Source organism: Puma concolor, chromosome A1 (assembly GCF_028749965.1).
Source record: "Puma concolor isolate L17-30 chromosome A1, mPumCon1.1.hap2, whole genome shotgun sequence".
Lineage (NCBI taxonomy): Eukaryota > Metazoa > Chordata > Mammalia > Carnivora > Felidae > Puma > Puma concolor.
This window is the reverse complement of record NC_141667.1, coordinates 49,636,921-49,652,951: the sequence shown is the minus strand read 5'-3', so window position 1 is coordinate 49,652,951 and position 16,031 is coordinate 49,636,921. Positions and strand designations below refer to the sequence as shown.

At 46.3% G+C, this 16,031-nt stretch overlaps 1 protein-coding gene across 6 annotated transcripts in view; it reads right to left on the bottom strand.

Moving 5' to 3' along the window:
- CYFIP2 (cytoplasmic FMR1 interacting protein 2) overlaps window positions 1–16,031 on the bottom strand; it is a 128,863-nt gene that overhangs the window by 33,019 nt on the left and 79,813 nt on the right. For all 6 annotated transcript variants that reach the window (XM_025924187.2, XM_086702937.1, XM_086702950.1 and 3 more), the window contains 3 exons: window positions 6,942–7,085; window positions 5,384–5,474; window positions 3,890–4,020 (listed from right to left, as the gene is read on the bottom strand). In XM_025924187.2, coding sequence (XP_025779972.1) covers window positions 3,890–4,020; window positions 5,384–5,474; window positions 6,942–7,085 — 366 coding nt within the window. The remainder of the gene's footprint in view (window positions 1–3,889; window positions 4,021–5,383; window positions 5,475–6,941; window positions 7,086–16,031) is intronic.

Sequence of the window (16,031 nt, the reverse complement as noted above, 5' to 3'; positions counted from 1 at the left end):
GAGATACCATGATGGAACGGCTTTCATTGAAAAGACAAGACAACTCCAAATGTTCCTGAGGATGTCAAGAAATTAAAACTCTCCTACACTGCTGAATGAGTGAATAAACTCTCACAACCACTTTGTAAAACAGTTTGGCAGTAGCTCCTGAAACTAAACATTGATCTACACGTTGACCTAGCTACTCTACTACTAGTAAATTTACCTAATAAAAATGAGAGCACAGATCCACCAACAGAAATGTGCAAGAACGTTCATGGTGTCTTCATTTGTTACAGCATCATGCTGTAAACAACCCAAATGCCCACCCACAGTAACATGGATGATTCACTTTGTCTATATGGTGAGAATTCTGCATATTCTGTATGTTACTCCATGTATGTTAGACCTTAATTAAAAACACCAAGCAAGTAACCTGCTCCACAGGTGTAGGGGTTTCTATACTAATATTGCACCCTGAATTTGGAGAAATATTTATAAGCACCTAACTTAAAGAGAAAAGGTATACCTTTAGACAAGTAATTAATCCTTTCAACTTATATCCCCTCTTCCTACACATTAATGATATATTAATAACCTGTTAGAAACAAAAACACAAGCCACAGAATGAAAGAAGGTATTTGCAGCATATATTTCAACATGGAACCCACAACCAGAAACTACAAATCTATCAGAAAAAGACAACACAAGATAAACAAGCAAAAGACTTCCTACTTTGTATTTTTCAATATTCTTCCAGTTTTTCTGTTATTATTAACCTACAACTATTAGGTACTATTTGTATTCTTTAAATTAATTTTTAGTTCAATAGTAATACTTGAAAATACTATCCTTGCAAAACATTAGACCTTCCAGATAAAATTAAAGTCCCTGTTGACCTCTAATCCTAGTTTACTCCCTGATACATGGAGAAAATAGCTGAACTATCTGATATGCTTTTTTTCCCTAGATTTTTTTTTTCAATGCACTATATTTTGTGGGTTTTATTTTTTTGTTTATTTTAATTTTTTTTAAGCCAATGCAGGGCTTGAACTTACAACCCTGAAATCAAGACCTGAGCTGAGGTCAAGAGGCAGAAGCTTAACTGACTGAGCCACCCAGGCACCACCCTCTTTTTTGTTTATTTTATATATATGGCATCATAATATGTGCCTTGTGCTGGGACTTGCTTTTTCTCACTCAGCATTGTGTCTTTCAACATTTTCTATGTGGGTACATACACCTTATTCTTTGTAACTCTTCAGAGTCCTCCACAAGAAGAGAAGGTCCTCTGTGGATGGCCATTAAGGGCCCTCCCTTCCACCTTCCCTCCCTTTCTTTTTTTGCTAATTGTTCTTTAATTAGAACAATTGATATGTCATTTAAATATTTATTTAATTTCAGTTCTGTAAACACAAAGGCTCCAGAAAGCTCATGCCTCATTCTAATCTCAGAAAGTACTATGTTGGCCTGGGGATTCCCCCAGTTGTCTAAGTAGAAAGCGTAGCACAGAGGTTTGTGGGGGCCCTGATTCTTGCTCTGTTGGCCTCCGCCAGGACTGGAGTCGGTGCTGGAAACCTGTGCTTTCCTTCTTTCACCTCTGCTGCTGATGTGCCATGAGACCTCAGGAGACCAGCTCCCCTCTCTGGTTCCCCACTTCCTCCCTCATGAATAGAGGAGTAGGGACATATACTGTTAAGGTCTCTCTCAGCTCTGAAGGTCTTTTATCCTGAGTATCCTCTTGTCTTCAGTGATATATGCAAGTGACCACCTTGGCACGGCTGCCTGAGAAAAATTTTCCCTGTCCTTATAGTCCCATCAATAGTCTGCTTCTTAGGGGAAACTTAATTGGTGCTCTCGGGTCACAACTCCTCATGAAAGAAGGTGCTATCAGGAGACACGTAGGCCTGAGGCTTCAGGGGCCAGCCCTCCCCCACCTCTACCCCTCCTGGTGCCCCTGGAGCCTCTCCTCATCATCCTGAAGCCTTGAACAGAACTGTGTTTCCTACTCATCCCTGTGACTTCTGAAGGCTAAGTTGCCATGGCAACACAGGCCACTGAACCGTGTTCAAAACCTGTTACCATAAAGAGGAACACTTAGCTGTCTCAAGAGTCTATTTAAAGGGGAACAGAGAGGCAATTACTCCTTATGGAGGGAGAGCAAAACCGTGTGCGTTTCTGAGCCTCTCCGCGGGGAAGGGTCTGAGAGAACAGATAGGACACGTCCTCGTTGTAGAGGTGGGGACCTCAGACGTGGAGTGAACTGGCTCGCTCTGGGTCACACGGGACTGTTAGAGGCAGGGATCACTAGGGTTCTTATTCCGAGCTTTTCATCTCACTCTACCCCTGTTATGTCTCCTCCCTAGTGCCTTCCTTTCCCTCCCCTCTCCATGTGCTTCTGCCTCCAGGACGAACCCTGAGCTGGGTAGCTGCAAACAGCTGCAGCATGTTTATGGCTGGTTCTTCTCCCAAGGCCCAAAGGGCCTTTCCCAAGAGTAAATCAGACCCTCTGCCTCACTCTCCATTTCACAACACTTCAACGAATTCCTACCCAGGACTGCCACCTGTTCCTCCTTCCTCTGCTCCTATCTTGTCCCCTGTGCCCCTCCATTCCAGCTCATTCCAGGTTTTTTTCTTTCTTACAAATATCAAGCTCTACCCTCTCTGAAATCAGCGTATCCCTCCCGACCACCATCACGCTCTATCCCGGTTTCCCTTTTATGCCCTCACAGCATGTACCACCCTCTGCCTTCACAATCTTTGGATGGTCATAATCTGCCTCTCTTAATGAAGGCTATTCACCCACAACCTAGAACTGCAGTCAGCAATGAACGGGCTCTCCATACCCCTGTGCTGTATGAGTGCACAGAGGCTGAGAGATCTTCCCAGGCTGAGATGATGCATCCTCAGAGCGACACCCCTCTCCCTTTCCTTCCACTACTCCACTGCATCCGTGGCCCCGTGGCTGGAGGGCTGTGGACCCCACACACAGAGGAGCAGGTAGCACCGAGTGTTGGCGAGAATGGGAAGGAGGCAGGCAGCCTCTGTGACCAAGCCACAAGGGCCGGTGGGGACTGCCGAATGGTCAGGCAGCTAAAAGGTGCCCTGGGTCTGTGTGGTCCTGGGAAGTGGGAGTATGGGGAGGCGAGCCTATGCTCATCCTGCTAACTACCACCAGTTATTTAGTTCTTACTGTGTGCACTTTGCACGTTTTGTCTCCTCTCAGCCTCTAAACTACCCTGCGGGTTAGCGTGGCCGTCTCCCATCACACCAAAGGAAGAGAGCACTATGTGCTCTCCCCTCAGCCTGGACCACGATTCCTGGTTCTTCAGCAGGCCAATTCCTGACCATTCTCCTGGTCACCCCCTAAGGGAAGTCCTCCCTCTCTCCCCAAGACCACACCAGGTTCTGTTTTGTGTTCCCACAAAACCCTGCACTCCTCCCTCCGAGCATTGCTGCAATGTATGCACAGCATTTCTGTGTAAATACATGGCTCAGTGTGAGTCTCCCCGCCACTGTCCAGGACACAGGGCAGGGGCTGACGATGGCTCCACCCCCCAGTGCAGTGCCCGGCCTGTGGCGGCCAAGCAGTTGTTATTTGTTTAATGAGTAGATGGAAAACTAAGCCTCGGATGAATTGCTGGGATCCTGCGGCTAGTGAAGGTGGCGCTGGGACAGGAACCCAGGTCTGTCTAACTCCAGGGCCTGCGTTCCTCCTAGGGTTCAAATGGTCAGAGCTGCCTGAGAGCGGAACAGATTTGTGACACATACCCCACCCCAGCATAGACAACACGAGTCTATGCTGCAGGGCCTGCTGAGCAGGATACCCTGGGGGGCCTCGAGTCTCTGGCTGGGCTGGGGGTCCCTTCCAGCCTGGAGACGCTCCAATTTCTTTGGGCTCAGGACTCACCAGAGCTTGCTCTATGAGCAGGCAGAACAGGATGGCATTGCCCACCTCCCTCAGGCTCTGGAACACATCTGTTTTGAGCTCTGCATACTCAATGATGTCCTTTAGCTGGTGGTGGAAGAACTCCAGGATCCCTGGGGAATGAAGGCAGACAGTTAGTGGGAAACTGACCCTGCTCAGGCAGGATGATGGGAAGGGCCAACAGAGCAACAGCCCAGACCTGAGTGGGACGGCGAAAAACCAAACCCCTACCTCTCTACATGTGGGCCAGGGGTGAGACTTCTTTCAGGGCTCAGTACTAAAGAAAACTCAGGAGGCTGGCTCAAATCTTTTTTGGAACAAAACAAACATACGCAAATACAGCATCCCTGAATCTCTCCCAGTCCCTCCAAAAAGTTGTCTGAATTCTTAATAACAGGAATTAACACTTATTTATAAGGGCAAGGTATTGTGCTAAGCACTTTATCTACAACATCTCATTTAATACAACAATACCATGAAGGGCACTATTACTTTTATTTTTAGATTATGGTCAGAGAGGGTAAGTGGCAGGCCCATAGTCACACAGCTAGTAAGTGGGGCACCTATGATTGAAAACCAGAGCTTCCGAGGGCAAGCTTTTTCTTTTCTTTTCTTTTCTTTTCTTTTCTTTTCTTTTCTTTTCTTTTCTTTTCTTTTCTTTTCTTTTCTTTTCTTTCTTTCTTTCTTTCTTTTTTTAGGTTTATTTATTTTTTGAGAGAGAGAGAGAGAGGAAATCTCAAGCTGACTCTACACTGTCAGAGCAGAGCCCAACGTGGGGCTCAAACTCAAGAACCATGAGATCATGACCTGAGCTGAAATCAAGAATCAGACACTTAACCGACTGAGCCATGTAGGTGTCCCCAAGCCCTTTTCTACTCTGAATCACACACACTCAGCACCTGACAGCTTGGTTTTTAGGAAAAAACACCAGGTGCCAAACTCACAGTCTCCACCTTTCCCGATTCCCATTCCCCAGATTCAGTCCCTGTGCCATTCACTATTAGGGAAGGAAAGAATGATTTCTCTGCTCAGAGGCAGACTGGCAAAACTCCTGTTTCCTGACTCACCTTAGAAATGTCACTTGTATCACCACCTGCAGCACCTGCGTCCTCCAATGGGCAAATGGAGGAAGGGATCCTGGAGGTGCTGAGTTAGAAAAGACCTTTACAAGTAGGCTGTAAATGCTCTACAGCTGCTGTCCTCCCTAGCTCCCCAGCAGTCCTGTGGAGGCAGGCCCAATAGGCATCCTTTACCTTCACTGGGGAAGATGATGCTACTGCCCAGAGGGATTATAGATGCTTCAAGGCTATCTAGCTAATGGAGGAGGTAGGATGCTAACCCAGTGCTGGGCCAGCTTGTGGGCCTGTTAGACAAGCAAACCTTTCCAGGTAGATGGCCAGGGCCCCTGACCACCACAGGGTGGGCCTGGATTACTCTCATATCACTACCTCCTGCCCCGGGCTCCCCATCACCAACCTGGGGAGCCATACTCGTGTCGGGGCAAGCGGCATATCTTAGGCATCACCTCGATCAGTGTCTTCACGTACTGGAGAATGGTTCCTTGGAGCTGACAAAAGAGGGCAAAATGAGTGAATAATCCATCACTGCTGTCTATGTGTAACTCTGGACTAAATGCTGGGCTCCGGGGGTGTACAGGGTTCTGTTGTGGCCTGTGGGTAAGTGCTATGGACTGAATGTGTCTCCCCAAAGTTCATATATTGAAACTCCATCCCCCAGTGTGATGGCGTGTGGCATTGGGGCCTTTGGGAGGTAATGAAGTCTTGGGAGTGGAGCTTCATGATGGTATTAGTGCCCTTATAAGAAGAGACAAGAGACAGGTGAGCTTGCTCTCTGTCATGTAGGGACACAATGAGAAGGCAGGCATCTGAACACTAGGAGGAGGGTCCTCGCTAGAACCCGCCCATGCTGGCACCCTGACCTTGGACTTCCAGCCTCCAGAACTGTGAAAAATCAACATTTGTTGTTTAAGCCACCCGGTCTGTGTTATTTTGTTATAGCAGTTGGAGCTGCCTAGGCCAGTAAGGCACTGCTCCCTGAGAGGAGGGAGTAGGTTCTCTCCTAAATGTGGGGGCACAGCCCTATTCTCTTTAATAACAAAAAATAGGCCTTTATGAGACAGAAAAGGGAGCTGTGTCATTAGTCCCTTGGGAATATACACTTCCAGGAGGGCAATTTCAAAGTATGGGCCTTTCCTGGGATTGAGGTTCTTATATGAGATCCAGATTAAGAGCTAAAATGTTATGGGCCAGGGAGCTGTAGAGACAGACACATTAGCTAATTTAAACACAGAAAATACATTGCACATTTATCCCTCCTATGTCCAAGGCAGACATCTTTAACCCATTATATTTTCCTGTTTAACTCTGGATTTAGCGTCACAATCTGTAACAACTCGTGGCTCTACACAGCTGTTAGCAGAGGAGCGGTGAGCAGGCGAATCCTGCTTCCTATTTCTGGCGTGGCTACTCATTACTTTAGCTACTTCTCTCTTGTCATCTCAAAATTTCAGGAAAATCTTGTTTAAGTGTTTCAGCTTTACTTCGGCGTGTCATGGGGAAGTAAATGGAGCTTTGGATGATCACACTTGAAATCGGATACAGAATTCCCTTGAGGCTAGTGCAGTGTTGCAAGTGTTTAGCAAGAAATCCCAAGGGGAAGAAGCGTGGTGATTGATTAGAGATGTGTGCCGTGAGCACAGGAGGGGAAAATGGCAGCACATGTGCCATGGAGTTTTCACGCTCAAGTTCAAAAACACTGCATAGGCGGAGAGTGTGAGCAGTAATTAGTAGGCCCTAAAGGTCAACATCAGGATTGCTGAGTTCATTTATCAAGTACAGTGAGTAAGCTCTGGGTCAGAAAGTGAGAGGGAAAGCCATGGCGTCAGAAGGTACACAGAAATGTTACAGAGTGCTACGTAAGAGGAACCCAGGGATAAGGGCACAGGATTCCCCGGGGTGATTCCTACAGACAGAGCTGAAGGCGTGTACCAGGACTCATGGAGGCCCCTCCTTACCAAACTCTTGACGATCTTCAGCAGTTCCTCCATGACCACGGCGATGCCCTGGTAACCCAGGAGTCTACAGATGGTCTTGAAATGGGGGGGCCCGACGAAGTTCCTGTAGGAGCTGTAGATGTGGCTGTAGGCAATGTTGAGAGGCTGGAAAACAGAGGATGTGGCAGAGTAAGAGGCTAGGAAATAAAAGATGCTGGCATGAGTCCTGGAGAGAGATGTTTTGCTGCTGAAAGGGATGAAGACCTGACATCATCTGTGATCTCTCACTGAGGACCCCTGTGAATACGTCTGCAAGAAGATGGTCACGGAGAGGCCACAGGGTGGCATGAAGGCCACTAGGTGAGCAGTGGTTCCCCAGCAGAAGTGGAGAAAGGGCTTTCAGGCGAGAACCTTTTTTTACAGACGCTCCTGCCACTCACAAACCAGGAAGGACTCTGACAAACAGCCATGGGGTGGGGGTACAACAGATGGTTTTGTTTTTCTAGGGATATTTCTGGTCCCAGAAACTGGCTGGAAGAACTGTGTGGAAACTCAGTAGCATCTTCCCGTTGTTTTCTACTCTTTGTTGTCTCCATTTATAATGGGGTGGGCTCTCGGGAACAGACAATCCGGGGGTCAGGACACCTGTGTTGAATGCATGGGGATCACCTACCCTTTTTGGAACCTCAGTTTCTTCATCTACAAAATTAGAGTGTTGGATTAAATCAGTGGTTTCATAACTTTTCAAGTGGCAGTCCAAATGAAAAGTGTCACGGGGGCCAGTGTGTGAAACAGACCAACACAGAGTCGCTCTGTTTGGCTGCTGGGTGGGGGGCCCAGAGTCCTGGCCACTGACTGGCTGCCTCCACCCTCTGGACTCCAAGAGACACCTTCACTGAATTAGTGCAATTTGTTTAAGATCTCTCTCTGTCTGGGAATGTGTGACCAAATATATATAGGGCTTCCAATTGGTCTCACTTGGTTGGTGAGACTGCAGAGTTATTGTTGACTTTGTTCTTGAAATGCCGCGACCTGTGGTACGCCTCATGCCAGGCTTTGTGAAGCCCTCCATGTGCATTCTTGATTAACCTTCACAACAAACATACAGTTCATAGCCCCGTTTCACAGATGACGGGACTGAGGTTCAAGGGGATAAGGAGCTTGCTCAAGGTCACATGGTCCTGAGGTAACTGAGCTGTGACCCGAATCCAGATAGATCTGATTCCAAAGCCCATGTCCTTCACCTCTATATATTATCATGGACTTTGGAGGGGCTGAGTTCTATTAGAAACCATACCCAGTTTTTTAGAAAATACATCACTTCAAAGCTTAGTTCTGAGTGTAGTCTCCTACCTGGAATTGTAAAAATCTAATACCCATGGAACATGCAATTATGTAAAGACCATATCTGATATTTTATTAGCAGAAATTCAACATTAGTTAGCTAATTAGAAATTCTACATGAATTAAATAGGAACTGTAGTGATGCTTCTGGAGGGCTGCGAGATTCTCAACTCCCTTTGGAGCCTCTGAAGGAAGATTTAATTATGTTCAGCCCAGGCTCTACAGTAAGTATGTTCTACCATAAATGAATTCCAAACTTCACACAACAAGCATCACAATTACAGTACTCTCTAATAACAAAGATACATGAAGAACACCATTAGAGTACCCACTGATAATAAGAATTCGTGAGGAATGAGAACACCCCCACATCCAGCAGGATGACTAATACAATAGCTCGTTCGGTAAGGTAATGCCGACATACGGTGAGGCTTGGAACGTGAGAAGGAGCAGCACTCTGCACCCAGCATGGATGTGCTGTCACAAATTCTACTGGAACCTGGGGGAGGGATATCTTTTATGTAGCTACTAAAGATTTCTAAATGTTATGAGGCAGGAATGGTTTATGTAGGGAGGGAAATATAATTGATTGGAAAGCATCATGTTCACCAAAGTCAATGATCAATAAACACTGGAAGTATTCGTATGAATGGTTGAGAGTTGAGTTTGATCCAGTCAACCACAGAACCAGGTTGGGCCATATAATTTTCTGTGTATGAAAGTAAAAACTATTTTAGTGATTCTGTAACAGGCCACTCTGTACAACAGGGCTGGGACAGGGTGAGGTGAGGGAAGCATTCATTCTCCTGAGTGAGTGCATCTTAGCTCTGGCCCTGTTATCAAAGTCCTATTCTGTATTCTCTTGTTTCCAGCCTAGGGATGAGGAGTATCCAGCAAACACCAAACAAACCATGGCTGACCTCTATTGAGGAGGGAGATTGATGAGAAAGGGGCAGGAGAGAATCATCTAGATGATGGAAATGCCCTACATGCTGCTTGGGTTGCTGACTACACAGATGTATACATTTGTGAAAACTCATGAAACTGTATGTACACTTATGGTCTGTGGATGTTATGGACTGAATGGTTGTATCCCCTCAAAATTCATATGAAATCCTACCTCCTGTTGTGATGGTGGGACCTTTGGGAAGTAAAGTCATGAGGGTGGAATCCTCATGAATGGGATTAATGCTCTTGTAAGAAGACAAATGAGAGAGCTTGTTTTCTTTTCTTTTCTTCCTTTCTCTCTCTCTCTTCCTCCCTTCCTCCCACCCTCTCTCTCTTCCTCTTTCTTTCTTCCTTTTCTTTCTTTTCTTTCTTTCTTTCTTTCTTTCTTTCTTTCTTTCTTTCTTTCTTTCTTTCTTTCTTTCTCTTTCTTTCTTTCTTTCTTTCTTTCTTTCTTTCTTTCTTTCTTTCTTTCTTTCTTTCTTTCTTTCTTCCCTTCCCCCTCCATCCCTCCTCCTCTTTTCCCTCCCTTCCTTCCTTCCTTCCTTCCTTCCTTCCTTCCTTCCTTCCTTCCTTCCTTCCTTCCTTCCTTCTCCATCATGTGGAATACAGTGAAGAGAAGTCTATTTGCAAACCAGCAAGTGGGTCTGTGCTAGACAACTGATCTGCCAATACCATGGTCTCAGACTTCCCAGCCTCTAGGCAATAAATAAGTGTGTACACCAACCAGTCTATGGTATTGTTGTAGCAGCCTGAACTGATTAAGACTGCATGTTAACTCAATATGGTTATAACTCAATATAAATGTAAATTTAAAAAACCCACTGGGCTGATTTACTTTCCAACATTTGTTTTCAAAGATTAAAAAACAAAACCATGATTTGAATTTTCTCCTGAAAAGGGCTGCAGCTCAAGACTGCACAGGAACAAGGGACTGATGACCTGGCTGTGCTGGGGGCATGTGACAGAGCTTACTGACTTCTAGAACCACCTTCTCATCTCCCCACCCACACCAGGCACTCAGGACCTCTCCTCTGAAACCAGTGAAGCTCACCTTCATCCCTTTTACAAATATCTCATGAAAGGAATTTCTGAGCAGCAGGGAGCTTTCAAATGGATATCCCTGATGGGTACAAAAGCAATCAACTATTTTTTTTTTTTTTCCTGTCTGATTCTCTGACTTTTTCTTCCTGTTTTGTCTGATTCTAGAGGATAGACTTTTGGGGGTGGTGTGGGGGGTGGTGTGGTGCCTGAGTTTAAATCCTAGGTCCACAAATTTACTAGCTAGATGATTCTGAGCAAATGACTTATACTCTCTAAGCAAAGAACTCCAATAGGGTTGTTGGAAGTTTAAATGAGGCAACATATATAAGGCGCGATGCATAGTGCTTGGCACATTGGAAGCACTCACCGTGATAACCACCATTAATATTGCTTTGTTTGAGAATCTGGTAGGTAAAGGCTAAGAAAATACAACTTCTTGGCCAAATGTCCCCCAGCAGCTTTGGTTGCAGTCATGATTCTCGGAACGTGGAGAGGGGAGTGCACCCAACGGGGTGAGATTTTACACAACACACTGTATATCCCACATGAGGTCATAGCTGGGACTAGCCGACACACCAAACATGCAGATTGTGCTCAATATTTACAACACTATAAAAACAGGAGCTGTCCAGCAACAGACCATGCTGGGTAGAGGCCCTCATGGCTCCAAGTTTCCTGGTGGAGGCTGTGAAACACAGTGTGGCTAGAAGGGAGCCCTGCCTGAGCCAGGGGTGGACAGGGGCACTCCTTCTGAGCTCCTAGCTGCAGTGCTGTCTTCCTAGGCATTCCTCCTTAGCATTCTCGACCCTCCCTCCCACCCAAGCGCCAAGTGCCCTTAGCACTCATAGCAAGTGCAAATAAAAACATATTGAGGGAGATAGAAACTATTCAGCAGCCTCTCCAGTTCTAGGTGGAGGAGAAGAATAATTCTGGAATTGTTTCTACCACACACAGGGGTGTAGAGAATTCCCCTACAGACCCACTCAGTGCACACAAGAGGCCTCTTGTTGACCTTCCCACACCAGTCTTGGATTCTGGTCTAGACCACAAATTTAGGCCTCGGTTGATGGCCCAAGCTCAGGAAGGATCAGCATGAAATGAGCAGAATTCAAGTCCTCTTAAGTGAATAAGTGAGTCAGCTCCCCTCACTCCCCCCCCACCAAAATACACCACACCCATGCAGGAGGAAATACACACACACACGCACACACGCATGCTGCAAAGTACATGCACACACACACCCCCGGAGGGCACCCATCTGACCTGCTGGCTCAATAGGAGGCTGGGCCCTATTGAGAAAATGTGGGAATATGGGAGCCTGGCCATTTTCTGAGGTTTAGCAAAGAAAAACAGGAAGGCAACATGACCTGAGACATTGGAAACTTGCTACATACCTCTTACACGGAACCAATCCTGCTGACTCAGGTAACTACCAGGCTGCCTGCCTTAGAAACTAATTATGTATCCTATTTAGGATGCCTCACTGGTTTAAATGCATACTGCACAAAATAGCTAACTTTATGAGATCTCAAGAAGTAAACAATCCTGATTTAGAAATTAGAACCATATTTTTAATATGTGACACAGATGTGCATTTTTTTTTTTTCTTGAAGGCAAGACAGTATTTTAAGGAAGACAGAAAATAAGGTGAGTTTGATCTGGCAGATGCTGGGGCCCTGTAATATTATTAATATGGGCTTAAAAAAAAAACCCTGTAAGATGTATACATAACCTAAAAGCTACCATTTTCACCATTTTTAAGTGTTGTATAAGGCGACTACCTCTCACGGACAGTAAACATGGCCAGCCACTCCAATCACTGAGGCAAACTGAATTTGCAAGCAATCTGCATCTCTGCTTTCCGGAATCACAATCTCTGTTTTCAGAGATCCCAAGAGGAGTTAAAACCGTTTCTCATTTTCCCGTTTTAGTTACAATTTCTCTAATGTTCCTTGAGCAATCTGAATCCCATCAGTCCAGGGACACAAACATGACTTCCTAATTCAGGTGGAGAGCTCAGCTCAACTCTCTGAAATCCCCGCAGGGCAAGGAAGACTGGGGAGATAACAGCAACACCCTCCTTGTTGAGAGCCTCCTTGAGAGCCCACAGGCTAAGATGTGTTAAAGGACTGATAGAGTCCTGAGTTAAAGGTTCAAGTCCATCGGTAGGAAGGGCTGACATTTCTGTCTCTTCCTGATGTGTAGTGAGCCGCAGGCAGGCTGGGTCTCCAGTGTCTGGCTTCTTTCCTGGGCATCTTAGCTCAGAGTTTGAAAAATCCAAGATGGTTGCTGTAGAGGCCTCCCTCAGGAATCAGTGCTGCTCCCTTTCTTGTCTCGTGAATAAAGGCAAGAGGGAGAACAGGAATGGAACTCTCTGGCAATACCATACCAACGCTATGTACACTTAGAGATGCTAAGATTTTTGGAAGAAACCAAAGTCATCGCTTTTTAAATAACCTATACCAATGTGATGACACCTAAGTGTGTAATGTTCCTCAGCTTATGAATAACTCCTTCATATATAAAATATACCCAGGTATGTTAGCTTTCTGTGGCGGCTATAACAAATTACCACAAATCTGGTAAAAAAGAGAAATAAATTATCTTAACAGTTCCGAAAGCCATAATCCAAAATCAGAATGATGGAGCTAAGATCAAGGTGTCGGCAGGGCCACACCACCTCCAGAGGCTGGGGGAGGACCCATCCCTCGCCTCTTCCAGCTTTTGGTGCCTTCCAGCATTCCAAGGGTTGTGGCCTCCTCCGTTGTCTCTTGAGGTGTGGGCTCCTCCTCCGTTTGTGTGTAACCTCCCTCTGCCTCCCTCTTATAAGGACACTTGTGATAGCATTTCAGACCCATCCTGATACTCTAGGATAATCTCCCATCTCATGGTCCTTCATTTAATCACATCCACAAAGCCCTGTTTTCAAATACAGTGATATTTCCAGGTGGCAGGATTAGGACCTGACATCTTTGGGGGCCATGATCAGCCTCCTACACCATGTAAGGCAGGTACAATCACCCCCATTCAGCAGAGGAGGAACCTAAGGGAAGTGAAATACAAGATGATATTCTACTGCGTGTACCAATTGGCAAAATAACAAAAAATTCTTCTGGACTGGTGGGTCAATAATGTTGTGTAGCTGGGGGGCGGTGCCATGCAGCCACCAGAGCGGGGGCAGCCACGGGAGCGGGGGCAGCCACGGGAGCGGGGGCAGCCACGGGAGCGGGGGCAGCCACAGCAAAGCCAGTAGCACTGCTGGTGGGGCCATCAGTGGGGCTGATGCAGACTCCGCTGGGCAGGCCAGGCTGGACGCTGGCACCAAGGGATGGGCCCAGCTGAGATGTCTCAGCTGGATGTAGCAATGCACTGGGTCCCACGTCTCAAGGATATGACTTAATGGAAAAAGCGTCGCAAGAGAATGATGGATTTCCTTGAGGTCAAATCATGGCTCGGACAGGGGCGTCATGCAGCTAGTGACAACCACACCAAACACAAGGTCATACCGACAATTTCTACAGACTGAAATTATTGGGAAATTACTGATATACTTTAAGGGCTGATTTGTATGACAATCTATGTCACTTGGGAGGCAGTTTTATGATAGACTCTATATAATTTACTTGACTTAGTACGTTTAAAATTTAGGCTCATATACTAATTTCAATTATTGGCCTGGCTGTTAAACATCTTTTACATTTAGTATCGCCCCTCACCCTAAGTGACAGAGCTCTTGGTCAGGGGTACGTGGACTCCAGATTCCAGAGCAGGGAACCTCAGAAGAGGAAAAACACACGCTGAGTGCATCTCTCCAGATGTATTTAATGGTTTCCCTGCTTCTATGGCTACATTCAGGTGGCTGGATGTTCTCTCTGAGGTCTTTTAATTCCTCGTCTGCTCCCATCATTCTGGAATCCACTAAACTGTGAAGTCCTGTCTCTGCTGCTGAAGAGAAGCTAAGCAAAGGTAAGCATTCCTGTTGATTACTGTTGACTGAAGAATAAGGCAGGCACAAGAGTGGCGCATCAGGGAGGCTGGCCAGGAGCGCCGGCTCTAGGGATCCAGACCGGGAGACGGCTCGGCTCTGCCAAGCCTCACTTTGTGTTGATGGTCAAGTTAATTAACCCCTCTGAGCCTCAGTTTCCCCCTGTGTACAATGGTGATAAGAGGCCTACTTCAAAGAGTTGTCACCTGGGTAAAGTGATAAAGCACATGTAAAATGCAACAAAATGCATTTTGTTATTTCTGAGTTGTATGGATTTGACTGTTGTCTTTGAGTCTTTCTGTATTCTTTAATTTATGTACAATACGCATACACACACACACATACATATATTTAAAATAAAACTTTTTTAGAAGGAAGGAAGGAAGGAAGGAAGGAAGGAAGGAAGGAAGGAAGGAAGGATGGATCATGTAGGGTGCAAACCTTGTCCATATCAGCCTCTGGATGAAGAAGCTACAGTCAACTCAGGCAATGGCTCTGACCCACTGAGTTTTCTTCTGAATAGTAACTACTGTTCCTAAGCCCGGCACTCACAGAGATGGGTTCATTACACTGCTCCAACACTATAAGACAGGTATTCTTGATATTTGCATCAATAGAAGAGTTAACCAAGGTATAGAAAAATGAGGGAATCCGTCAAGGCCACAGAGGCAGGACTCAAACCCAGCCTTGGGATTTTAAGGTCTGTACCCTGAACAACGACCTTGTGCTGGGTGCCAGCCAGCTTTGGGACTGGGGATACCCTCACATCACCCCTTTGTTGCCACCTTCAGGAAGGGCACAGGGACCCCCACTCTGGCTGGTTTCCTCTAGCAGTAATTTACTAATGGTGTAAACCAATCAGGGCCGTCCTGGCCTCTCTGAAGGTGGAGAAAGAGTAAGCCTTCCTGGGATGTGATCTCCTGAGGCCAGTGCCTCCAGAAGATTTATCTCAAGCACCGAGGGCTGCGTTGGCTCCTCCGGGTGCTGCTGGTAGATGGTGATGGCCAAAGGGGCAGGACGCACCCAGGACTCAGGGTCGGGGGCATGCTTTTCACTGCTGGCTCTGCCTCTAGTCAGTCGTATGGTTTGAGGATGCCCTCCCTTCCCTTGGGATCTGTGAAACAGGAAGGCTTCTAGGCCTCACTCCCATTCTCTAAGTGTCTCAACTTCTCAAATAAGAAGCTCAGCGTTAAAAATGGCATCCAGGAGCATTAAAAATAAATTCCCATTTTCTGTGGCAAAGGCTTGAGTTCTATCTCGTCACTCCACAGGCCTTCCAAGTCTGGTATTTTCATTTCCCTCAAAATAACCTTTTCAAAAGGCACCTGCAAACTACCACGGTGGCCTTTCTGTGGAGAGGACACTTTTATGTTCTGCAGGGAGTCACCATTAGCACACATTACGGCAGAGTTTAGACAGGCCCCTGGGAAGACCTAATGCCATGGGAAAGACACAGAGCAAGTGTCTAATCAAGGGACATCCCGGGACTCCAAGGCTCACAGAGACCCTTGGCCAGGGGAGGGTCTGTGACTCACCGGGAAACTCTTCAGAACTTTTTGATTATCACTCATGTGGATCACAAGGAGACTTTCATGGGTTCACTTGGATACTTTGGCCGAGAACCAAGAAGAGAAAGAAACCCTGACTTTTAAAAGCACGTAATTTGTGTAAAATAATTCAGGTCTAAATCTGCCTAAGCCGGGGCTGCTATCACAAATTTCCACAAACTTGGTAGCTTAGGATGACAGAACTTGATTCTCTTCATATATCAGATGTGTTCTGTGCTCGCCCCA